We start from the raw sequence: 26,029 nt of genomic DNA on the forward strand, positions 1-26,029 counted from the left end.
GACACATGTTTGGGATCATGGTGAAACTGCAGGTCAAGCAAGCAAGAGGACATCAATATGTGTCTCAAATCATCCACCAAGCCAGACAGTGTATTTTTGTCTGCATACCTGTCTGTTTGGCAGTCTGTCATTTCGGCATGGTCTCTTAAGGTCTCTGCTGCTTGCTGAGTGGATTATGTGCTCATTACCATATCTAGGTGACAGCAGGAGCACTGTCTCGCCGAGCTATGGGAATAAACCCTCTATTCATATAGTCCCTTAACCACCAAACACAAGATAAAACAACTCGTCATCACAAGGACACACCAGAAACGACTCAGCCACAGACAAACCAACATTTGGGAGTGTCTGTTTGTTTTGTATTGTGTTAATGTTTAAACTGAACTATGTGGTGTGTTCTGTCCCAAAACAGCACTGCTGCCCCCTCATAGTCAGTACTGCAGACCTCTCTCCTCTCTTTTCTCTCCTCCCTCTCTTATCCCTCACAGCAGCTGTGGGAGTCTTTGTCCTGAGTGTTTTTTCCATGTCAGTGCGAAGAGGCCTGAGTCTGAAGGACCCTGCTTCAATCTGGTGCTGACAGGAACCCACCCCAACTCACCCTGGGAGGGGAGGGGAGGGCTTGCAGAGCAGAGGAGAGGAGGAGAAGATTGTTCTTTGATGTATATATACATTGATTTATATATACATTTCTCAGCCAGCCACAAAGAAGCATCCACTCAGATCCAAAACGTGTCTGTTGGTTTATAATACAGCACAGCCTTCCAGATATAGAAGAGAATAAAAGTGAGAGAACAGCGCAAGAACATGCGGCGTGGAGAACTCCACTCACGGGACTTCATGTTAATGGATTTGGGTTCTGAACCTTTCAACCGCACACACGCACACATGCACACACACAGAGAGAGAAACATGTTCATGGAGTGTGGTAATAGGTCCATCAACAGAGCTTGAATAATTCAAACATTTCTGCAGGGTTATTGTAAATCTTCTCCTGCTGGGAGCAGTCATGGGGCCCTGAAACACTGGTCTAAATAAAAACCTGCTCATTATGTGTTGGGAGGCAAAGTGAAACACCAAACAGCAGCTCACACACAGATCTGCCATCCCAAAAGTCATTTTTCCGATTGTTTCAAGCAATAGATAGACAGGTAAAAAAAGAGACATTGTTCTTGTCACAATTCTATAAAACCCTGCAATAGATGTCTTAATATGACTCAATTGGACATGACCTCCCTGTTACCTCTGTTGTAGTGAATCCTGGATGCACCGTCCCTGAAATAAAAACCTAGTTGATGGTGGTTGGTGTTTACTGGTCAGGGATAACGGAGATGTGTGTTATACACACAGAGTTCCACACTGACACTCACCCTAAACCATGAATTGGGATTCTCTTCTTGGTTCACAGGTAACCTGTGTTTGGACACACCGTACGTGTCCTGAGGTAAAGGGCCTAAGATTTCAAATTCTGTCAGACAATTTTATGGAAAGTGGAAACTTCAATAGGTCTTCTGTCAGTGGGTCTGTAGAGTTACTGCACTGTAGTGATATACTGTCTCACTGTACGCTAGTCTTTTCCTATTCCTCTCCTGGACAGTGAAAAGGTGTGCGTGTGTGAGTGCACGTGTGTGTGCGCATGGCTGTGTGCATGGCTGCGTGCGTGTGGAAGGGTACAAAGTTTGTGGTGAGGCAGATCCGAAGGGGCAGTGCGTGTGGTAAGCAAAGGGTCATGGTATGGAAATCTGGCAAAGGACAGGGCGGGCTGGTTTGTCTGCCACGTACAACCATATACAGGCATGGTGGAGAGAGAGGAGTATCCTACTAAGACAGCATATGAGTCTATATGAGTGAGTGTGTATGTGTGTTAAGGCAGGAGGGGTAACTCGCCAAGGTAAAAATAGTGCCCAGTGGGGCGTTCAGATTGCACAGGACTCTAGGAACACATGACAAACTCGTCCTTTACAGACTCCTGGCCACTGGACGTGGACGTCTGTGTCACCTGTCTCGGAGGGTCTGAGAGAGAGAAGTGGAGCAGAGGTATATGTGTGGAGGGGCATTCAACTGTAAGGAGGATGAGGGCAGAAACAATAAACAGTAGGAAGGTACTGCAGGCACAGTAGAATATGTGGAGGAACTGCAGGGACAGTAGACCGCATGGAGGGAGTGTGTGTATGTGAAGCAGTGGGGCAGTAGGTTGTGAGCAGAGCAGAGATGTGACAGGAATCAGACTGGCAGGATTAGAGGAGTACAGGCCTGACCTTAGCTAATGTACAGAAAGGGGGAGAGAGAGGCGAGGGGAGTATCTGAACAGCCGTTCATTTGAGTACCCAGCATAGTTTAACAACCCCTTCCAGCACACAACCATCTGTATGGGTGTGATTTATGTTGTAGGGTAATCTTGTGCACAAAGTGGCTCTTTTCCCCCTGGTAATCTGATGTGGATTAACATGGATTACTGGATTAGGAGACTCTGCCCAACAAGAAAGAGAGACATAGACAGAGAAAGAGTGAGAGCAAGAGAGAGCTAGACTGAATGAAAGACTGAGTGAAAGACTGAGTGAAAGAGACAGAGAGAGAAAGAGAGAGAGAGCACAAAGGGGTTAACCTTTCTCTCGCCCTGCACCTGGCCTGCTCTTGAAGTCGAGAGGGGAAGGTAACAGGTGTGCAGGTTGTCATGGTGACGTCAGTAGGCGGGCGAGTGGACGAGAAGGCCAATCGGATTGAATGTCCAAACATAAACATTATGTATGACCTTTCGTGGAATCTGTTAAGGACACACGTGTAGAAAGGTCACACACAGTAACGTCTCTGTTCAGGCTTGTTCTTGGTTGCCCTCATAAGCCATTTTCTGGGTCATCAAACACACATGCTCACACACTCCGTGAATAGGCCCTAGTTTTTTTCACCATTGCTCTGTAACCAGACACAAGACTCTCTGAGCACACCTTATTTGGACCCCCACTGCGGGTCGGCGTGTATTTATGTGTGTGTTGATGCATGCATGCCTGTGTGCCAGTCTGTGTGTGTTTCCAGTGCGGGGTCGCTTGTCTCAGAAAGAGTCCTGGTGAAACAAGAATGACGTTCTGTCTGTAAAGAAGTGGGTCCTTCGCCAAATTACTAATAAGTCCATTCAGAACCAGTCACTCTCTCTCTGTCTCTGTCTCTCTCTCTCTCTCTCTCTCTCTCTCTCTCTGTGTGGGACAACTGGAGCATCCTGTATGGCATGTGTCAGTGGGTCAGGAGCTTGAGTGTGTGTGTGTTTGTGTGTGTGTGTGTGTGTGTGAGTGTGTGTGTGTTTGTGTGTGTGTTTGTGTGTGTGTGCGTGTGTTTGTGTGTGTGTTTGTGTGTGTGTGTGTGCGTGTGTTTGTGTGTGTGCGTGCGTGTGTGTGTGTGTGAGTGGGTGTGTGTGAGTGAGTGTGTGTGCGTGTGGGCATTTGTGTCTATGTGTAGGAAAGTGGGACATTCTTTCCAACTGAGTAGGGCATAAGAGGACCTGGCATCAGAAGTAGGCTAAGCAGCAGTCCTACTCAAACAAACCCTTGTTCATCAGGGGACACTGGAATGTCAGTGTGACTCAAACGTGAGAGGCTGTCTTCACATGCACACACGGTCATGCACACACACACTCAGGACAGTGTACTGACAGAGACTCCGAGAAAGTCAGGGAGACAGCAACAAAACAACAAATTCTACAAATTGTTGCAGTTGTTGCCTGCTGTAACTGTCTTCTCCTCCTGGTGTCCCCCCTGCTCATTCTCTCTCCCCTCATCTTCCACCCTCCTCCTCATCCCTTTCCCTGCCCCCTCCTGTCCAAGGGCCTTTGGGCAGAGTGAGGAGGCCAGCGCGTGACAGGGCTGCAGGCTGTGCTCTCTGTGCAGGCCCCTCTGTGCTCCTGCCACAGTTCAGGGATGAACACACAGTGAGGGACATTCCTCTAATGGTCACATGGTAGTGGTAGGCCTAGTGAAAGCCAGCCATTTCATGGATGACAAACCCTTTACATGCTGTGCTTTTGTGGGTGTATATTTACTGTATGTGTGTGTGTGTGTGTGTGTGCTTACGTGTGTTTGAAATTCAAGAAGACTGATTGATAATGTGCTGTCCTCCATTGTGTACTATCTTGGTTTTTGAGCTCATGTTTTGTGAGTCTGTTCTTTGCTGTCTGATTTGAGAGGTTGCGGCTGAGCTGCAGAGATGATCTGAACGAAGGAGAGAAAAACACCAGAATAATGTGAATTAACCTTCTGAGCTCTCACACTTAAAAATACATGAGCTGCATGAATTAAGGAGGATGTCAGCATTCCAAAGACTACAGACAGCCAATCAAACATGGACCAGTACACACTACAGCCTCTTTTCTACCATTATGGCACAGGTTGTACATGGCCATTGTGAAGCTGTACATCCAGATGGCTGTGCGTGTGGAGGAGGCTCTCAATCTATCAGGCAGAACATTGTGTTCACCGAGCACAGCCTTAGAGTCTACAATGTTTATGGCGCGGCAATGGGATTTTATTACTGATTTGTTTGAGTGCGAAAGAGAGAGAGTAAGAGCCAGAAACAGACTGTGTGTGTCTGTGAGAGAGAGAGAGAGAGAGAGAGAGAGAGAGAGAGAGAGAGAGAGAGAGAGAGAGAGAGAGAGAGAGAGAGAGAGAGAGAGAGAGAGAGAGACCTGTATGCTTTTACTGCCTTATGTTTGTTAGTTAGTTCTGCTTTTATGGAGCTGATGTCTCACCGGTACCATTGTTTTGTCTCTACGCTAATTGGAAGACGATATCTATTGTTGTGTGCTTATGTGTGTGTTTGTGCACTGGAAGGTTACTGGGTTCACCCATGTCCAAAGTTGGGCATGCGTCCAGGAAATCCAAGGAATTCAAAATGAAATCAGGCTGACCAGTGGTCTATAACAGGACCCAGCTTCAGTTTCATCTGGGCAGTGCAGGGGATTCTTCTAGGGTTGTGCCCTGTAATAACTGCAGCAAAATAGGCCTGCCTTGCGAAGGGCATGCTTTAAAGGCAGCTGGAGAGCACAGAGAGGAAAAAGAAATAGTGATGCCTTCACCCCACCCCCCAGTGTTCCTTACTGTGAGCATGTTAAAGGGAACTCTGAAATGAGAGGCGGTGTCTGAGAATACCAGGAAGTGAGGTATAAGAAAGAGGAAGAGAGAAAAGGGGAGGTGTGTGTTAGTGTTTGGTAGACAAAAGATAGACTTTCCAGATCAGACCCCAGTAAGAAGTGTTTCGCTCTTATACACATAATTCTACCAGGTCTCTGAAGCAACTGTATGTGTGAATCTATACGTGTGCATGTACTGTATGTGTATTTCAATGTGTATCTTAACACTAAGGCTGAAATGCAAATGACCGTCAACACAGAAACCACTGTCAGCCAGGCCTCTCCCTTCTCTCATTCTGTTCAGTACACATTGTCCTGTGCAGGTGCAAAGAACGAAACAGAGAACAAATGAGAAATGGATGGAGGGAGGAGAAAGGCAATGGATGGGAAGGGAAAAGAGAAACAGGGAGAAGAGGAAAGGTGAGTGATTAAAAAGGGTAAAGAGTGGGGAAAAAAGGGCAGTTTCCTTGTGTGAGATGCCTGCGATAGAAGGAGCTGAGGATTGACTCTAAGAGATTCTCAGGACAGAGGGGAAGCAGAGAGGAGTGACAAGCCAAACTGTGGAGAGATAGATGAGGGGGGTGGGCTGAAATTGCATTAGTAAGAGTGTGGGACTTTTGCATATGGTGGCCATGAAATAGAATCAAGGTTTTGAGTTTTCGTTATAAAGCACTAAAAGAAACACATAGGGATGTGAAACAGATATAAAGTTTTTGCTTGATTGACATGTAACAGCTTTGGTTTTCTGCCCAGCAACAATCATAGGCTTTTTCAAGTCAAGGCCTTTCCAGTGGGGATACGGTATCACAATTCTGCTTCACATGGTTCCTTGCTTGTTACTGTGAAAAGTAACTGATCAGGTTACTAGTAAAACTGTGTCCAGGAAAATATAGCCCATTGTTTATGCTCATCAGTAGGGGGCCCCCTAGTGGCCCTTTAGCTCCAAACACACAGTCTGTGTGTGGACTAACTCAATCCTGTCTGGAAAACACTGTCACAGAATATACATACACCGGCATTCATGATGAGAGTTGTAAATGAGGAGATCTTGGCGTGTGGGTGTGTAGGGGACTCTCTGGAGCATGTGCTTCCCCTCTTACATAGCCAATAGAATAACAACTGAATTTGTCCAATAGGAAGGAGAAGGGGGAAAGTGAGTGTGTTTTCTTGACCCAGGCCTCAAGGGAATAGACCACGCTACAGTCTAGCTACAGTCCCTCAGTCCTCAGTTGTAGTGTGTGTGAGAGCAAGACACACACAGGTAGCCTACTGTTTGTGAGTGGATTATGCTATGATTTGGAGACCACAGGGATTTCTTAACAAAAAAGGAATCTGCTAATCCACCCAGTGAGCACAAGAGAACAGAAGCAAAGAAACGTTTTGTTATTTTGTCACATTGTCAACAGATTAATAATGAAACCTTGATTCTCATTACATAAATGTGCACATTAATCTAGTGTGAGTAAATAACGTGTTTACTCCCCAAATCATGCTCAAAGAAACACATTTCTCTTCTGTGAAATCCAGAGATTAGGGTCCAAAAGGTTTCAGTTCAATTTCCTTATATGAACTGTAACTCAGCACTTATTTTGTTGTGTTTGTATATTTGTGTGTATACATTTGCCTTCTTAGTGGAGCAATTATGTTGAAGGGACACATCATTATTCACAGCATTAAAACATTAGATCCATTTGATTTGGCTGTAGTTTCAACCAAGTCAACAAGGTAAAACCTAGCCCCAGTAGACCATTTGAATCTGGGGGGGGGGGGGGGGTATCCCAGGTTTGTAGACAAGAGCAACTGATACTCAGAGGGCACTGTAAGCTTTTGAAGTGAGGGAATAGCTTGAGATGTAAAGGCCAATGGCCATCAACACAAATTATAAGACTGGTTTGCCACCTCGTGGTTGTTAGAAGTATTGCATGAATGCAAGGTGGAATCTTGTAAATGTAAATCACCTAATTTCAGTCGTGTTATGATATTTTTGGAGAAAATGTGATGGAAAAAAAGGATCTTTAAATTAAATACACTTTTATTTAACTTCTCTATTTAAAACACATGAGGTTATTTTAAAACAGATGAGTATATATAAATATCAAACTTATGTATAAAACCAATTTATTCTTGAATAGCCAAGACTTATAGATTCCTTATTTGAAATTAATATTGCTGACTGTATCTTTAACAGTCCACTCGGATTCAACTTGTCTCATGACGTAGGCACAAAAAAAGCCTACCCTGACTGTCGGAAAGTGAAGGACTGCGCGTGTTCGCGGTCCTAGTTTTTGTTTGGCTTTTTGAGCATTTGTGTTGTGTTTTGTCATTGTCGCGACGTGTTAGGTTGTATTAGGAGCACAGCTGTAATTATTTTACTATTATGTTTGACAAGGCTTGGAATCCTTTTGTAAGCAACTAGCCAACTAACCCGCGAGATGGATAATAGCTAACGTAGCTGACTTGCTAGTCAAGGATCACAGGTCAAGAAGAGTACCTTCCTATTCAGTCACATAGCTAACTCTTGGATACACATTTTGCGTTTTAATTTAGCCATACAAATTATAAAACTATTTTTAATGTTTTAACTAACTTATTGCGAATCTTTTTTTACGAATCCAACTTGTCACACGACAGCGAAACAACCCAGGAAGGGGTGAAGGAGCTGAGAGGAGTGTTCGTTGTCTTGAGAATTTCTGTCTCAACATGTTATCGAATTCTCAGAACCAGCCGCTGTTTCCGACCCCACCGGGGCAGCAGAACTCGGTAGGGCAACAGAACGCAGGGCAGTTACAGTTCCACGTCAGACCGACTCTGCAGATAAAAAAGAACGCCATAACGGATGAGTACAAGGTCACAAGCCAGGTACTGGGTCTGGGCATAAATGGCAAGGTACTCGAGATTTTTCACAAAAAGAATGGAGACAAGTACGCTCTAAAGGTAAGATGTTTGGCTTATCTTGCTACCGACAACTTACTGAATCTATTACTTGCATAGCTAGTAATAGATATTTGTGTTGCAGTTGCTGGCTATCTTATGATGAACATACCTAAACCGTCAATGAATTGACCATACTTCCTGCTTTCCTTCATTCATGACGATCCAGGATATCATGAATGAAGGACGGAGTGAATGTATTTCTGTGGGGAAATCTTGTGGGTTGGTGATCTATTGGCTGGTTCAGGTCGTCTGTGAATTTATCTATCACCATTGTGGATGCCTGCCATTTATGACTGAGACCAAACTATATCAAATGTATCGAATGTAAACCATTACTAAGTTGGAGTTAGAGTAATGTAATGTGTTGTGACAATGACAATTATCCACCCTTTCACTCTCCAGGGCTGTTGGTTAATGATTACCAAATGACTTGATTTAACCAGTTGAAAAGTTATGAATCACAGTCCATGACCATGAATCCACTTCAAGTAGGCATGTTAAGTGCCAGGCTGTACCCAGGATTATGAGCTTGAGTGTCCTGCCTTTTCATTGACTTCCTCCACTATTAGTCCCGGTTACGCAGTATGTCTGAATTATATACTTTGTGCTGATAGTCTAGATTGACACATTTGATCTAGGACCTAGATTCTAGGTAATCCTGTATCTGCACACTACACAAACCATGGAAGCTTGTCTCTGTCAGGATGAATAGTGTGAGCATTTCAATGGTTTATCATTTATCGGCTGGGTTTTTCCAGCCAAGCCTGAAGTGGACAAACACGTCATGTTGAGAGTGATCCTTGTATGTTTTGTATCATTTGTCCAGGATTTGAAGTGATCTGTCGGTCTGGTGGTAGTCTAACGTTGGAACACACTATAAGCCCTGTTCTACCTTCTCAAGATCTAGGCCCATACAATTGCTGTTGTCAGACTGTCAATCCCACGTACTGGTCCTGACAGGATTATTTAAATAGCTGCTGCAATCTTTATTTGAATAGGAAGTGTCAGATAAACACCATCTGCCCCACTGGTATTGTTAGGGTCTGAGTGAGTCATGTAAAGAAAGCGTGTTGGGAAGGCTATGGGGGAGAGAGCAAAGAGATTCAGTGTGATTTGTCCATCTAGATGATTCATACTTAAAATACATTCCGTGTGCATGTTAAAAGTTTTTATGGTTTCTTTTATGCAATGATAAAGTCGTCAGCCCTGTGGCCTAAGAGGTAACCAAAGGATCATGGTGGGATTCACTTTTTGTTTTAGATAGATCATCCACTACAACAATAATTCCTATCATTAGGCATGAAATCAATGTGATAGTTTCAAGTCATTCATATGGACACGGGACCCAGGAGACACCAAGTAACCTCACTTGATACACATGCCAACATGGTCCAACAGGCTTTTTCTTGATCTGGACTTGTAAACCTGGTGTAAAACAGGACACAGATCTGAGAGGACGCCATGTTCATGTTCTAAAACTGTACTCAGCTCTTTGAAATGGATTACACTGGCTGGTATCACTGTGTGCACCTGTAGTTTGTGAACACCCTATAGATATATGAGTGGGGATTGCTAAATCTCCTGAAGGATGGTGTAAGGAAAACACTGTCACGTGGTTTTGGACACCCTCACACTTGCTCTCCATTACTGCAGGGTCGTGTGATTGATTAGAGTGTGTGGTTTTTATGTGAGTGCTTGGCAGGGTAACCCACTTGTTTCTCCCCATATCACAGCTATAAGTGAGACTTGCTGGCTTGCATTCTGGCCCATGTTGCTCTGAGCCAGTTCTGAAGGGCAATCTCTGGGCCTGATTGTCAGAAACCTGAGCTGGCTGGTTTATAAACTAGCATCCTCCACTGTCCCTCCTCTAGTGCACAATGACTCAGCCTCATCTCATCAGTCCTGTTTACACACGCCAGATCTGGGAATCGGCTGGCCTACCGGTGATGACATCACCAAGCAGAACTCTTCTTGTAGCTGGGGAAGGAATCCTCAGTCACCTCACTGTGTGTGTGTGTGTGTGTGTGTGTGTGTGTGTGTGTGTGTGTGTGTGTGTGTGTGTGTGGAAGAGAGAGAGACAGCTGCCAGGTCCTCTGTCACCTGCTGTGGCTGCCCCTTTGTTTCCTCACCGCAGGGCAGGATGTGTCTGGTGACATCACAGGAGGCTGAGGAGAGGAACTGTGTGAGGACAGCAGCGTAGAGCTCTGGACTGGCTGAGCTGCAGTGTGTTCATGAAGAAGAGAAACTGCCAGAGGCCGAATAGGAAGGGCGGCACATCTGAACTTTCACCTGCCAGTCATCCTATTGCACATGTACACACCCTTCTGTCTCTCGCCCCCAGTGTTCACCTTGGCTTTGCTGGTTGTTTGGTTTCTAGGATGTGTCACTGTGGCCACGATTAAAGCCTTGTATTCCCAGCCCTGTCACTACAATGTGTTGTGCTAGATAGAGTGTGAGGTGGCCCCACAGATCAGAGGTGGGACTTAGCTGCTTGTGTTTTGAGCTGATTAAGAAGAGGTTTAAAAGCTGTTTGGTGCCTGAATGAAAGCGACTTATCCTGTGTGTGAGAGCATGTGTGGTCTGTGCGTACGAGTGTGTGTGTGTGTGTGTGCGCACGTGTTGACGGTCGGAATAATACTCTGGTCTCTTCTGCTGCGTCATTCCTTGGCTTTGGCGATTTTATATATAGTCTTTATTTGTTGGTGATATAAATAAACCTTTATGTAGCTTTTGTATTTTTGTAATGTTTTGTATGTCCTTTAAGTGAAGGGTAGACCAGACCTTGTGTTTGAAGAGAGCACTGACGCTCGTTTGTGTGTTGGCTATCCTTGTGGTTAGCTGCAAGTCAGAGTCCAAAGTCATTTCAGTCTGTTAATAGCAGGTGGAAGGACCTGCTCTCTGACTGTTCTAGACTCAAGAGCTTCAGGTCTCAGCTAGGACTGGAGTAGTCAGCAGACATTTTGGGGAGATTCAGTGTGTGCCATCATTACATCATTTCCTAGAGAGAAGAGAGATTCTTGTGATGCCACTTGTCTGTGATAAAACAGGAAGTTGTATGAACGGAGACTAGAGCAAAATGCCCTTTGGGAATATCTAACTTGCCTTTTCTACTACCTTCTCTGCTTCCCTCCCCCTCTTCCTCCCCCAGCCCCTTCAAAAACATCACACGAGTGGTTCGCATTCATGTATTTCCTAGTTGCACTAATGACGTAAAAGTCCAGAGTCGTATCAACTCCTGTGTGTCTGTTTGTTGCCAGGATAGAGAGCTGGGAGACATCTGACAGGATCATTTATGACGGCCGTGTTCTGAGATCTGAGGGATGGGCTCTGTTCAGCTGCACCACACTCAACAAGCCTGATTAAGGACTTTGAGGAAGAGACAATATAGGAGGGACAACTAGGCCGTTGCCCCTAGAGTCAGAAGAAGATCTGCTGATTTTGAGAAAGGAAGGAAAGGAGAGAGGGGAAGCGGTAGTCTGAAATGGTCACGTCTATGAGGAGCGCTATAACATTGCTGCTCCCACATCCCGTGTCGAAGTGTCATTCCGGTGTCCGCTCCTCTCCAGTGCTTGGCCGTCCTGGACCAGGCCCTGGTGTCCTCTATGGCCTGCTGGCTGTGCTGCCTCTGCTCAGCCAGCTGTGTTAGTGAGAATGAGCTCACCCCAGGAATGTGTGCAACTTATCTGCCGTGCAAGTGGACTGAGGTGTTTGGCAGGTGGGCGATGAGAGATGTGAAATGGAGGAGCTGAGGGGGGAGGGGGGAGGGGAGGGAGAGGGACATTTAGTGAGACATTTAGTGAGAGAGACACAGCCAGATTAAGACAGAGAGCTACTAGCAACTAGAGAATATTGGCTATGTATAATGTCCCCTGTCCATGATGAGGCTCAGTTATAGTACCTTGTATTTGAGTTACACACATCTAGGTTAAAGCCCAATGTTTGAGTTAGGCACATCTAGGTTAAAGCCCAATGTTTGAGTTAGGCACATCTAGGTTAAAGCCCAATGTTTGAGTTAGGCACATCTAGGTTAAAGGCCAGCTTGAGCTTGTTTTTCTGTGTTAATATTCAGACCAAGATTCAGTTTATGTTGATTGACACCATTACATTACAACACTACATTTTCTCGCTCAGATTACTATGAAATTGACTATTAGACTCGTATGACATATTTCTCCAAAACAAGTGGATTAGTTTCAAACAAAGCTCTTTTAGTAATGATTTAGGATTGTCACATTAAGCTCTTTAGGTCAAACAGAGCTCAAATAAAGATTGAAACCAATGTTATTTAGATTGTGTTGGTGGCTTATGTCTTTGTGGTTTATCTGTGAGAGAAGGGTGGTCTAATGTAGACTTTCCACATATCATGTCATCATAGATTAGAATCTCTGTCACTCACCCTGTCTGACGATCGCACACTACCACCCCCCCCCCCCCCTCTCTCCTATCCATAATTCCCCTGTTCCTTAAGTGTGTAGGTCTGGCAGGTAAAACTGTGTTTGAAAGGAGTCAGACTGAGGTATTGTGAGCAGGTGAGGCAAAGAGAGAGAGCCATGTAGTCTGTTTCACCCGAGGGCTCAGGCTGTCCCTCGTCTGCTCTATGGTCAGCAAACAGCACAATGTGGAAGTAGTTGTGGAAGAATTTCAGACTTTACGTAACTGTATGTACTGTATGCGTATAGTCCTGCTTCCTCTCTGTGTGATTTGTCAGAATTAAACACACTAGTCTGAATATAATTGGCCAGTGGCTTAATCAACCATAGTGGAAGTGACTGCTAAGCTGTGTGTGTTGCTGTTCTGCCCTTGGTTAACATGGTTGACACTTTTCACTTCCCCTGTGAGCCCAACCCAAAGTCTTTGCTGTCAGGCTGTGTCTTCCTCCCCCTCTCCCCCCCCCACCCCTGTGATGATGAGGAGGAGGCGTAGCAGACTGGTTTGTGCTAAATGTTCTTATCAGGAAAGGGAAGTGCTTCTCTGTTGGGGGTTTTCTGGTCCAAAAATAGAATCACTCGGTTTTCAAAATGCTCCTCACAATCTCCATGTTACTTCATCAAGCAACAAGTATGTGATCTGTCACTTAAGACTGTGTTTTGTAGGATATTATCTGAAGTCTAAAGAGTTTGTAAGTGCATATTTTGTGAAGAGTGGGGGCTCAGAGCCTAGATTTGCCTTTCAGGCCAGGCTACATTGAACCACTAATGTTGAGCTATAGCTCCCTTAATCAGGCGTTTCATCCTGTTTCAGTTAGAACAAGACAACCCTATCTATCTGACCACACTAACACACAAATACACATACTTGGTCAGCTTCACGTATTGGAAGAAATTAACTTTAACATACTTTGTGTGTGTGTGTGTGTGGCCTCTCTTTCTAATGATGAGCTCATACTCAGGAAGTCACCTGCTAGCCAGATGTTCAGTTGGATTGAGCAGATCTAGCCTGAGATGGCAGTGATGTAACCGGAGTCACCTGGTGTTCCTGTTCTACCACTCCCAGTCCCAGCCCTTCCTCCGGAGGGGTGTCACCTGTTAGGGCCGAGCCTATCTGTGCTACTGTTTATAGCATCATTGACACCTTCAAAACTCTACGTTCTCATCTCAAAATATTCAAGGGAATCTCAATACCAACCTTCCAGAGTTGCCATAATGTTGCCAATAATAAGTTTACAAAATCAACTGTTGTCACCAGATACATTCTTACTGGATGGCTGTTGAATTGTCTCTATGACTGGAGTTCATGTTGTGACTTAATGGACACAGAAGAAGCATGATGGAAGGCGCAGGGCTTGAATATGACCCAGGCTTCATTTTACACCCAAGTCTGTTCAAGTGTTTGATGTAAACAAACAGCCACGCCATGGCAACAAGCCCCCGCCTCTCAGATGGGTAACAAAGAGACGAGAGGTCAGAGAGCACAAGCCCAAATCCCGTCAAGGGATCGTCTGAGAGCCTCTCTCCACTCCAGTCAGAAATGCTGCCTCATTTTACTCCAGCCATGTGTTTGTCGATCACCGAGGATACCCATACCCCCCCGGCTGGTTGGCGGGGCTTGGCAGATGTCTTTAATCAGATCAAGTCACAGTGACACATAAACATGTTGTTTGGTGTTGGAATAAGAAGCCAGGGCTCAATGTGCACACAACCACATTATTGTTTAAGCATCGGGGTCAGGTTGGAGGCTTCCCCCTCCATCACTCTGCATCCTCCTCTGATCCAACATGGTTCCCCCTCACTCCCACAGCTCTGTTAGACCCAGCCTCCTGCAGCCTGTTCCCTAGCCTTCTACATGCCTAGCCTTCACACTGCCGTACTCTTCAGTGTGCCATACTATAACCATCACTCTGTCATACCCTATCAGACCCTTCAGTCTATAGATGTGTTCCTTAGTCTCTGCTTCATTCTCCATTCTGACCCCTCCCCCCATTTCCCTGGGGTCCCAGAGGCAGGTTGACAACACAAGCCCTCCCCACCCCCATTCCCTCCTCGTCCGTCCCAGAGCCCGTCTCCTCCCTCTCCTGCCCTGCCCCAGGCTCAGGCTCGGGGGTCTTTGTGTGGGCTGGAGGGGTTCATTGTATGTCCATCTGCCCCCCCCATCCTCCTCCCGTCCATCTCAATGCTCAGGCTCAAAGGGGTCGCAGCAGATGGAAGGCAGCCATCCAAACACCAGGAGAGAGAGGTGTGTGTGCGTGTGTGCAAATGTCTGTTTGTGTCTCTGTTTCAGAGGGAACTTTTGTGGTTAGGGAGGGGTTATTAGTTAATCATCATTTTCATTTTGGCAGTCACTCCTATCATTACAGTTACTCGCACATACACATATCTCTGTGTGTCTCTCAGATCATTGGTGTTGGTGTCTCATTGCTTTGATTGTTCAGTGATGTCCCAGCAGGAGAAGAGCAGACTAGCTCACAGTTCAGGATAATGAGCAGAATAGGATTTGACAAGAAATAGGATTAGCCTACTTCTGGTAGAATCCTCTCAGCACTTCTGACTTAGAAATGTTTCTTGGGTTGCCTGGTGTTGGAAGGGCTGGAAGGATGAAGCAGGGTTGACAGCTCACGCTCTGACCTGTAGCTACTGTGCTGTTCTGGAGGAGCACTCTAACCTCATCTCCCTGTGCAGTTCTGCTGACCTAGCCCAGCTTGGCTCCATGGCCACATGAATAACAACCACTGTGTTAACTGCCAGGTAGTCACACACACACACACACACACACACACACACACACACAGCTGTGAGGAAACGGTGACAGGATGGCACTGACAGGATGGTAACCAGATGCTCCAACTGATGAACCCTCTATGACACATCGCCCTGACTGACGTCAATCTGCCGTGTGTGGGAATCAGCAGGACTAATCTCAGCTGGCCAAATAAAGCGGGATGACTAGATCAACCAGTGCTATTCTACTGCTCAGCCACTGTTGGTTAGGTGCAGACTGGAGGTTAGACCAGGCTTCTCTATGCAAGGCCAGGGCTGAGGCTGCCATGGTTAGCAGTGCTGCTGTGTTCTCTGGGGGATCTCTAGAGCCCAGAGGAACCAGATCCAGACCCTGTGTCAGTGGGCAGGGCTGGAATGTTGTCAGGCAGAAGACGGCTCAAGGACTAGGCCGCAGAATTCTTTCCACTGGCTGTCACATTACTTGATGTTTAGGCGAAGCTTTGGAGCCTGGCACCAAAAGAGGCGACATCTTCATGTCAGTGAGGATAACAGAGGGGTGTGGATTAGCCAGCGTGCTGGTCACAGCCTGGATGTCCAGGGTCTTCTCGTCACCCTCCCCAAGCCCTTACATGGTCAGCTGCTTGGATCGAGGCAGACAAGTATGGTGCTGAAATCAGAGACTCGGGGCTTCAAGGGTGTTGATTGTTGTCAGGTGGAGAGCTGCTTCTGGCTTATGACAATGTTTTCACTGAGATCAGTTTGTGTGTGTCTCTGCGTGTGTGTGTGTGTGTGCGCATGCATTCAGATGTGTGAGATTTTGGGGTGATTGAGATCGGAGCCTTTGTTGAATGTAGCTTTCTGTTGTGGAAGGGGGCTGGCCCACCCAGTCTGTATTGGACTGGGTCCACTCCTAGTGTCAGTGTGTGTACATGTGTACATGTGTCTGTGTCCATTACTCCTAGATACTTCTGACAGGGAGAATGGTTCTCCAGTCAAGGTGAGAGAGGCCACAGTGGGGTAGTTCTGCAGCCTAGTATAGAACAAGTGCAGGTCCACCTCCAGCAAAAGACGGAAGCACATCACAAGATGGGAGATTCATTTTTATGTTTCTTCTGTAACATTGTGTGATGCTATGTATATCCATAACAAGTGTCTGCCATGGGACAGGTTGTGGTGAGAGGTGAAAGGTCAGAGTGTTAGTTGAGAGGTCAGAGATGTGCTGCATGAGACTGCAGGTTTGTTGGCCTCCTAAAAGTCCATCTTAAGGAATAATGAGACTTCTTACAATTCTGTAGGCTATCTACGTTCCTTCCATCCTCCTGGCGGTTTCATATCCTTATGTATCAGGGTAAAAGGAAAAACATGTTCTCTAACCCGCACAGACGATTCAGGAGGGTGGCCTGACCCATCTGTCAGAGCATAATAAACATGAGCTGGCAGATTCGTCTGGTTCCCAGGCTGATTCATAGTCTCCACAACGAATGAATAAATTGGCTTAATGTTATGACAACACTTTTCCCTTAGAGGGTGCTATTAAACCATTCATAGTCTTCAGTATTGTAGTCTAACCTCAGGCAGAAGTCTGGAAGTCACTCTCTCAGTCTGTCTGATGAGGGCAGTACTGCTCTTCCCTTTGTATCAAATGTAGGTCACCCAGTCCTGCTTCTCAGGTTCACTAAAATTATGACAGTTTTATCACAGTGTTGTCTATAATTACAATATTAACTATAATTGCTCTCCCCACATCTCCCTCTTTCCCTCTAACTGTATCTCTGTCTCTCTTTATCTCTCTCTCTCTCTGTCTCTCTCTCTCTCTGTCTCTCTCTTCCCCCCCTCCCCCCCTTGTGCTTCCTCTGTCTTGTGTGTAGATGCTGCAAGACTGTGCCAAGGGTCGCAGGGAGGTGGAGCTGCACTGGAGGGCGTCACCCTGCTCCAACATCGTACGCATCATCGATGTCTTTGAGAACCTCTACCAGGGCAAAAAGTGTCTGCTCATCATTATGGAATGGTGGGCGCACACACGCACACACTCTTACAAACGCTTTGATGTCTTGAAACCCCCCACTGATAGCCTTTCATAAAGTGGCACAACCCTTTACTCACATAAGGAAAGTGAGAGGTTGAGGTGGAGAGGCGGGGCTTGATAAAGAAGAGAGAAGAGAGGGAACTCATTATGCAATCTCATTCATAGTAATCTCACCTTGTTCTATTAACTGTAAATTAACTGTGTTTCAAGGAAGTTGACCCATTTCTTCGAAATGCGGTTTCCTTTTGCTCAGCTATCTTCTACACGTGCTACACCCCAAGTCTGATCACGTCCACCCTCACACTCAGCAGCTGATTTCACGCCTTCTCAGCCCTGCTGCTCACTGACACTCACAGCTCAGTCAGTGTCCCAGGGAGAGACCCGGACTGAGCATTCATTCACACAGCCCTTGTGAAGAAGCCACAAGGTTTCCCAGAAGGTCTTCTCAGCTGGGAGGTGTGTGGTTGATGTGGAAGCTCTGATGTACAGGTGTGCAAGCACACTTATGGGCAAGATGCACACGTCTGCCTTCCGATTGGTGACACTTTCCCACCTGATTACGAAAGTAGTTGAGCTGAACGCGTTTCTTCTGGTTTCACACTGTCAGCTGTCGTCTGAAACCCTGAGTCTTCATTTCCAGGCTCAAATGAAGTGTTCTATTAGCTTATCTTAAAGAAACTGCGTTTAAATCATCTGCGTTTGGGTGTGTCAGTGTGTGCCTTGATGTGGGTAACACAGTTGTTTAGCCTAATCTACAGACATTTCTGTGTTTCCAGAGTGTCCGGAAGGCTGTGTCTCTAGTGTGAGGGTGTGTTCTTCGAATCTTACAGTGCAATGTTACTGGCTTATCAGAAATCACTGAACCCTCTCAAAGTAAATCATCTGATAATCACTAAAGTTGTTGGCAGAGTCAGATGAACAGCACAGAACCCTTCTGACTGTCAGGGGGCGAACTTGTGGCGTAACAAAGAAATAAGGAAGCAAGGCAGATGATAGGTAGGAAGTGCGTGATAGGGAATCAAAAGTGGAGGCTTTACTCATAATGAATCAAATTTGTGGCAGTTGGACCCAGAGGACAGTCAGGGATTAGTCTGTTCAGGCACATGTGCTGATGTGGGTGATGAATAACATTAAAGGTTCTGAAGCGTGCCGCAGTGGTTTTAAGCGGGCCACCCCCTTGCACGAGGGCCTCTCGTGTGAACACACACATACATATACACACACATACACATCTGCAGGTTTGCATTTGCATAACCTTAAGCATAGAAACTGCCAGTGATGATGATATCTGAAACTGCTGCCAGTCATAAAGAGAAAAGAGGTGAAATGAAACACATGAGACCGAAGCCCTGGTCTCGTCTACAGGACGAGACTGACGGGTCTGAGCTACAATAAGGCCTCAGCCCTTCAGACCAGACTGACCTCTCTGGTCCCTGGCTGCCCTCTCTGGTCCCAAGCTGCCCTCTTTGGTCCCAGGCTGCCCTCTCTGGTCCCAGACTGACCTCTCTGGTCCCAGGCTGCCCGCTCTGGTCCCAAGCTGCCCTCTCTGGTCCCAGACTGCCCTCTCTGGTCCCAAGCTGCCCTCTCTGGTCCCAAGCTGCCCTCTCTGGTCCCTGGCTGCCCTCTCTGGTCCCAAGCTGCCCTCTCTGGTCCCAGACTGACCTCTCTGGTTCCTGGCTGCCCTCTCTGGTCCCAGACTGCCCTCTCTGGTCCCTGGCTGCCCTCTCTGGTCCCTGGCTGCCCTCTCTGGTCCCAGACTGCCCTCTCTGGTCCCAGGCTGCCCTCTCTGGTCCCAGGCTGCCCTCTCTGGTCCCAGGCTGCCCTCTCTGGTCCCAGGCTGCCCTCTCTGGTCCCAGGCTGCCCTCTCTGGTCCCAGACTGACCTCTCTGGTCCCAGACTGCCCTCTCTGGTCCCAGGCTGCCCTCTCCGGTCCCAGGCTGCCCTCTCTGGTCCCAGACTGCCCTCTCTGGTCCCAGACTGCCCTCTCTGGTCCCAGACTGCCCTCTCTGGTCCCAGACTGCCCTCTCTGGTCCCAGACTGCCCTCTCTGGTCCCAGGCTGCCCTCTCTGGTCCCAGGCTGCCCTCTCTGGTCCCAGGCTGCCCTCTCCGGTCCCAGGCTGCCCTCTCCGGTCCCAGGCTGCCCTCTCCGGTCCCAGGCTGCCCTCTCCGGTCCCAGGCTGCCCTCTCCGGTCCCAGGCTGCCCGCTCTGGTCCCAGGCTGCCCGCTCTGGTCCCAGGCTGCCCGCTCTGGTCCCAGGCTGCAGCACTACAGAGGGACTGAAAGCATGGGCTGTGCTGCATGTGTCCGTACTCTGTATGCACTGGTAGTAAGGGGGAGAGATTTGTTTTATCCAGGTGCAATGTGGGGGATTCTGTGTACTTGGATGAAACTGATTGGGCTGGGTTAGCATGTCCAAGTGAAGGCAGTCCTATTGGGTGTTTCCCTGACTGGCACTGAAGGCAGGTCAGAACTGGTGAGCCAGCTGTGCGGAGTGAGTGTCCAAGTTAAGAACAACTTTATTTTCTCATTTACTCTTCAGTCCCTCTTCCCCTGATCCGCTCAAACCTGCTCCGGTTTGTCTCTGAGTGAGTTCTGGGGCCTGGGCCCCCTTTCCCCTCAATGACAGGTTTCCAGGAACCATAAGCCCTCCACCTGCCCTTTGCTTCCTAGCCTGTCTGGATGTGGTTAGCATAGTAGACATGATGATTCATTAGAATGCAACTCAAACCACTACTCTATAGTTGTGTGTGAATCTGCGATTCACAATTTGATAGTGATCAACAGTGAACTACTTGCATGTGTGGTTTAGATGTCTTCTCACCTAATGAAGATCAGGTGTGTTTGATCTTTCAGTATCCAGTGTACCATCATCCCTTGACTGGTGATCTGACTGTCAGCCTTTTCCTCTCTAGTTCTTTGTAACCGTTGAGGTTTCTGTTTGCATTTTTTGTGTGTGTGTGTGTCTTATAGCATGGATGGGGGAGAGCTGTTTAGTCGTATCCAGGACAGAGGTGACCAGGCCTTCACAGAGAGAGGTACAGAACATGACCACCAATACACACTCACACTCCTTCTAGCTACACACAGTTACTGTGCACATGGGCAGTGCTCTCTCTCTCTCTAACACTAATGTGATTGATGGGTTTCCAGAGGCCTCTGACATCATGAAGAGTATAGGAGAGGCCATCCAGTTCCTCCACGCCACCAACATTGCACACAGGGACGTCAAGGTCAGTGCTCAAGGCCATTTCCTGTCAGAAACCACCTTGTAGCGCACTTCCTGCAAGTCAGTATGTTTTCTCTTTCTCAGCACCTCTCTCTCTCTCTCTCACATTCCCCATCTCTCTTCTTCCCTGTAGCCAGAGAATCTGCTCTACAGCTCTAAGAGGCCCAATCCACTGCTCAAACTGACAGACTTTGGTTTCGCCAAAGAGACCACCTCACACAACTCTCTGGCCACTCCCTGCTACACACCCTACTACGTGGGTAAGGATGCTGAACACAAACACATTGTATTAGTATTAACTACAGCCATGGGACCCACACTGTAGAAACTACAGCCCGACCGATATATCGGCGGGCCAATATTATTGTCCGATATTAGGAATTTAAAATGGCCAATAAATGTTTTTTTATATATTTTTTATTTAATGTGTTTTTGTTCAAAGGACTTAGTTTCATATCTTAAGTTTGTATTTTTACACATTTTATTTATCAGAACTTTAATATATTTTGATGTTCCTCTGTTCTGTTATGACAATAAAACAAAAGTTTATTTTTAAACTGCTTGATCATATTATTTTAGTGAGGACTCATGAATAATAACAGGAGTCAGATGGCTGAGTGGTTAAGGAATCGGTCTATTAATAAGAAGGTTGCCAGTTCAATTCCCGTGACTTTGAGCCTTGGGGGAATGTCCCTGTACTTACTGTAAGTCGTCTCTGGATAAGAGAGTCTGCTAAAAATGACAAAATGTAAACTACAAGTAACTAATGTTAGGGAAATCAGTTTATCTTTTGTTATGCGTTTCTGGATAAAAAAAATAATTATATCGGCCAATATATTGGAATATCAGATTTTTAAATCACCAAATATTTCGGTATCGGCCTTAAAAATCCTTTATCGGTCGGGCTCTAGTAGAAACAAGGCTGAAAATGGGGGGTGCCCTCTAACCCCTACCTCCTCCTCACCCCAACAGCGCCTGAGGTCCTGGGTCCAGAAAAATACGACAAGTCATGTGATATGTGGTCATTGGGTGTGATCATGTATATTCTGTAAGTCCCTCCTCTACCAACCTTAAGCGTCCTAATATTTCCTGCAGTCCAAACTTTACTTACGCTGTGGGTTCATGTCACCTCTTCTCCTCTCATCCCCCCCCTCAGCCTGTGTGGCTATCCTCCATTCTACTCTAACCACGGCCTGGCTATCTCACCTGGGATGAAGACGAGGATACGCAACGGCCAGTACGAGTTCCCCAACCCGGAATGGGGCGATGTCTCAGAGGAGGGTGAGAGCGAGAGAGAGCAAGAGAGAGAGTGTGTGTGTGTGGATCCGTTCAGTCTTGAGAGCAATTTTTCTCTTTCCCCTCAAGAAGTGTTTTTCTTCAGATCTGTAGCAAAACATGCAGCTGCAGAAAACCATGTCTTTTCTCTGTGTGTCTGTAGCCAAGCAGCTGATTAGCGCCCTACTGAAGACAGAGCCCACCAAGAGGATGACCATCACAGAGTTCATGAACCACCCCTGGATCAATGTGAGCACACGCACTCATCCTTCAATGAAAGTAGCTCTCCTTCCACCACTCTGTGTAGTGTGACCTGACCTGTCTGTTTGTGTTCCTGCAGCAGTCCATGGAAGTCCCTCAGACTCCCCTTCACACAAGTCGTGTCCTGAAGGAGGAGAAGGATGCCTGGGAGGACGTGAAGGTAACAGCTAGTCTCATTTCTTTGCATGCATGAAGCAGACAGCCAGCACAGGGGATTGAAACTGTGGATGCTAGTCTTAAGGGAGGAACTGGTGGTCTGACAGATGTCCTGTCTGTGTCTCTCAGGAGGAAATGACAAGCGCCTTGGCAACCATGAGGGTGGACTACGAGCAAATCAAAATCAAGACCATCCAGGACTCAACCAATCCCCTGCTCATGAAAAGGAGGAAGAAGGCTCATAAAGACTCTGACACACAGACGCCAGCTCACTGAAACATCCATGGATCTGGAACAGGAAGCAATAACTTTCACAATTGCAAATGTTTTTTTTTTTTTTTGTATGTTTCTTTTTATTACTCAGAATTTTGATTAATCAACCACTGCTTCAATAGAGAGCGAACATTCATGTTTTTAAAGCAGCTAAGAGATTATGAATAGGAATGGTCAGGTGGTTAGGAGAGGTCAGGAGAGATGACATCCTCTCTTCAATTCTCTCCTCATCTAGGAAAGAGGGGGACCAGCACTGGTCATTCTGAATGTCACTCAGATGAATCTGTCTGTGTCTGTCTGTCTGTCTGTCTGTATGATCAGTCTTAGATCAGTCCTTTTGTTTTACATGAAAATGTGTTGCGGTTTTCCCTGAGGCAGTTGCACAGAAACAACTTTTTATCCCTCAAGGTACATCTTTTCTAAAGAGCCCTTGTACTCGACTATGCTCTGCAGCAGTTTGTGGTCTAGCATGGTGTTGTTGCATGGTTCTGAACAGTCTACAATCAATGCTGAACGTGGCTTTTGTGTTAGAACCGACACACTGCAGCGTTATATGCAGTAACCAATAGGATCCTAAACATTCACCACAGAAGTTTTTTTTCTTTCTTCTTCTTCCTTAAAACCACCAGTGCGTATTGAGTGTAGCCTGTCCTTCGTTAAAGTGTTGCCTAATGGTTAAATCCAAAAATAGAGGGGGAACAATGATTCTATAACACATAAAAAAAGGTCTAATGTATTTTTTGAAAATGACATATGGAATGTAATGGGTCTGTCTTTGACTGTGGACTGGAATTGGATTCCAATTGATCTCATTCCAGTGTCCAGTACCAGTCACTAGTGAATGTAGAGCAGAGGCCTATGCAGTCCCACACAGCCCCTGTCCTTCTGGGAGATGTCCCCATCCCCTCTTCCCTTTGCTGACCAGGAGAAGCCTGTGGCAGGATGTCCACCTCGCTTCCTCGTCCTGTGGAAATGCCTCCCACCTATCGTTGCTCCTAGAGATCTTGGAACATGTGTTCTAGAACATGGAATAAGGAATGCAAGCTCACGTTGGGCCATAAGTGGGGGCCTCTGTCGGCAGCACCAGCTCATAGCACACGAGCCCCACTGATACGCGTGTTGTCTTGGGGATCTGTTGTAGTCTTTGTAGAGTAGCCCTTTTCTAAGTTTCTCTGATGTAGCGCAAACGCACCTGATGTTGATGCTATACAGATGTTTTAAGCGTCATTTAAGTCTGTTTTTACGTGTGCGCGTATGTCATGTTGGGTTTGTGTACAAACACAGTGGGATGTGTGTGTATGCGTTGTGTGCAACCGGCCCTTCTCAAGAACCTTGACAACAGGCTCCCATTCCACAAGCAAAGCCACAGCTTTGAATCATGGGAACTGTAGTGTAGGAACTATGAACCTCAACTGTTTGATGTGACTTTCTGCAAAGTCCAGTTCTATCAATGTTGAATGAGGCCTGGGAGCATTAAAAAGATTTAAAAAGTAACAGACTGTGGCACAGCACCAGGTATCACCACTGGGAGGTTCTTGATATTTGTATATCCACCTCACCTCCCCACTGGGAGAAGAGATGTCTCTGTTGGTTTGTTTCATTAGATTTCCTCCTTGTTAAACCATCTCCCCCGTTTGTCTCTCTATTCACCTGCAGCACGCTTACAGGCAAACAAATGTTGATGAGGTCATTCTGTGGTGTTCTGTTTGGTCCCCTACACCCCTGTTTTTAGGGGGAGCTCAGTCAGTGTTTGGTTTTCTATCATGTCTTATGTCCAACTGCTGTACTTCTGTCTGCTTCAGCTTTGGAATAAAACATGTAAATACAACCAGTTCTTTTTCAGATTCTTATTCTTAAAAACACACCATTTCTCGTGTACATTCACACCGACAGGCATCAGCTATTAGCCTGGTCCTAACCAGACCCTCGTACATTTCATTTGTACAGAGGGTCTGGGATCACCCCATTGACAAGCGTTAACTTCCTTGAAGGCGGGTCCTCTGTTGAAGTTTAAAACTATTGGATCTGCCCAGAGCCACTGTGATCTGCCATAACCAATCGCAAGCGTTCGTCTTAGCCAACTCCTTCACCACTACTGTAACGGAGCTAGCTGCCGTAGCTGAAAAATCAAACTTTCCCGAACCCCGTGGGGAGGAGGGCCACAACATCATGGCCACCTACAAAACTCAGCAAGGAATGTTCTTGCTCTGGCTTTAACTAATGGATATTAGGCAGCATTGCCACAACCGCAGAATAACTTCGCTCGCATCTTTCTCTGCCGCCATTACTGAACTTCGCAAACTAGTGCACAACATTAACGTCATCATTCTCAGCCACTCCCTCTGTTCGCTGATTGGACCTACAAAAAAATTGTTTCTGAAAACCGACATCAAAGTCAAACTCCCAGACCTAGTACAGAAACAAAATCCAAATTGAGCGGAAGTACGTAGGAGGGCAGAGCCTGGCTATCAGCTATGCCCTTTTCTTAGAATTGTGTAGTAAGGTTCAGTAGTGAATCTTCATTTGTCCGAGCTTCCTCTTCTGCAGTAACTTGCTGATTCAGCAGTTGTGCCAGTAAATCTGATTTGTATTTGCATTGAAGAATGTCACAACTCAAAAACATGGTTTTATTTTCTCCATCAAAGATCAGTCCTCCTTGACAGACCTGGAGCAAAAGCATTATAGAAGTTATCCCTTCATGAGAACAATCACACTTAAGCTTTCTCACTGCTGATATCCTTGGTATCACTCTCTTTATTACTGCCTGTCTGAGGCACATGTCTTAAACACAGGGTAATTAGTCTGTATGAAAAAAATGCATGTGGAAGAGGGAAAGAAGCCATACCAGGATACAAGACGCACGGCAAATTGCTTTGTCTTTAACATATTTGAAAATGACTTACCCAAAGCAGTTACTGATATGATGAAATCTGTCAGACGGAGGCTGGAATGAGTTGCATGACACTGGAAGGGTTGACTTTGTTTATTGGACGAGCTCAGATCATGTGACTTCCCCGCGACAGAGTGGTCAGCATGAGTGAAGAACATGTCTCACAGACGTCCTTTATATAATGGCTGGACAGTACAAATATAGTGACCCCAAAACATGCCCTAAGCACATTGGAAGTGGCACACAGCTGATAATGTAACTCATATAAGTCAATTTATACATATTTCCTGCTCACTGTCTCCCAATAGTTTGACCCTAGTGAATACCATATTCTATATCCTGCCTGTAAGGGGCCTCACTGTATGGCCTCTTGACCTCAGCAAAGGGCAGTCTTGTGTAAAACTGCGTATCACTTACCAAGCTAGAGCGGGTACAATTTCTGGAAAAAAGTGTGCTTGTGGTCGCTACAGCTCTGGCAGTTTGTTGAACTACTTCACAATAGTTCAATAATAATTGTTTCAATTAATATAAAATGTCTCAAAACATATTTTTAGAAAGACAAGAGTTTTCATGGGTGAGAGGTGCCGTTGGTGTACTTAAATTGTACAACTAACATTTTATTTCTGTGTCTAAATAAGTATGTATACTTATTACTGGTATTGGTGTATACCAATACTGGGGGGGGGGGGGGCTTAATAACTTCTGCGTCTCTACAGAGCAC

General features: G+C 46.2%; 1 protein-coding gene across 3 annotated transcripts; it reads left to right on the plus strand.

Moving 5' to 3' along the window:
- The first annotated feature begins 7,332 nt into the window (after positions 1 to 7,332).
- Positions 7,333 to 24,246, plus strand: mapkapk2a (MAPK activated protein kinase 2a). Of its 3 annotated transcripts, XM_084704618.1 has the most exons (11): positions 7,959 to 8,047; positions 10,182 to 10,359; positions 17,070 to 17,209; positions 20,198 to 20,262; positions 20,378 to 20,457; positions 20,587 to 20,713; positions 21,426 to 21,501; positions 21,610 to 21,734; positions 21,892 to 21,977; positions 22,069 to 22,149; positions 22,275 to 24,246. In XM_084704618.1, the coding sequence occupies exons 2-11, from the start codon at positions 10,279 to 10,281 to the stop codon at positions 22,419 to 22,421; spliced, it is 1,008 nt and encodes a 335-aa protein (XP_084560744.1). In that variant the 5' UTR covers positions 7,959 to 8,047; positions 10,182 to 10,278; the 3' UTR covers positions 22,422 to 24,246. The 3 variants fall into 3 exon arrangements, with proteins under 3 accessions (XP_084560743.1, XP_084560744.1, XP_084560745.1); XM_084704617.1 differs by lacking the exon at positions 10,182 to 10,359 and having other exon boundaries at positions 7,333 to 8,047; XM_084704619.1 differs by lacking the exons at positions 7,959 to 8,047; positions 10,182 to 10,359 and adding an exon at positions 14,642 to 14,719.
- The last annotated feature ends 1,783 nt before the right edge of the window (positions 24,247 to 26,029 follow it).

Source organism: Hypomesus nipponensis, chromosome 9 (assembly GCF_054491055.1).
Source record: "Hypomesus nipponensis isolate SF chromosome 9, ASM5449105v1, whole genome shotgun sequence".
NCBI lineage: Eukaryota > Metazoa > Chordata > Actinopteri > Osmeriformes > Osmeridae > Hypomesus > Hypomesus nipponensis.

What these genes read in the sequence shown, in the direction of transcription:
- mapkapk2a (XM_084704617.1), top strand. Translation starts at nt 7,814, where the DNA reads ATGTTATCGAATTCTCAGAACCAGCCGCTGTTTCCGACCCCACCGGGG. An exon ending in CTGCTCATCATTATGGAATG is followed by an intron (nt 17,210 to 20,197) that starts GTGGGCGCACAC and finishes TGTGTCTTATAG; the next exon opens with CATGGATGGGGGAGAGCTGT. An exon ending in GGGCGATGTCTCAGAGGAGG is followed by an intron (nt 21,735 to 21,891) that starts GTGAGAGCGAGA and finishes GTGTGTCTGTAG; the next exon opens with CCAAGCAGCTGATTAGCGCC.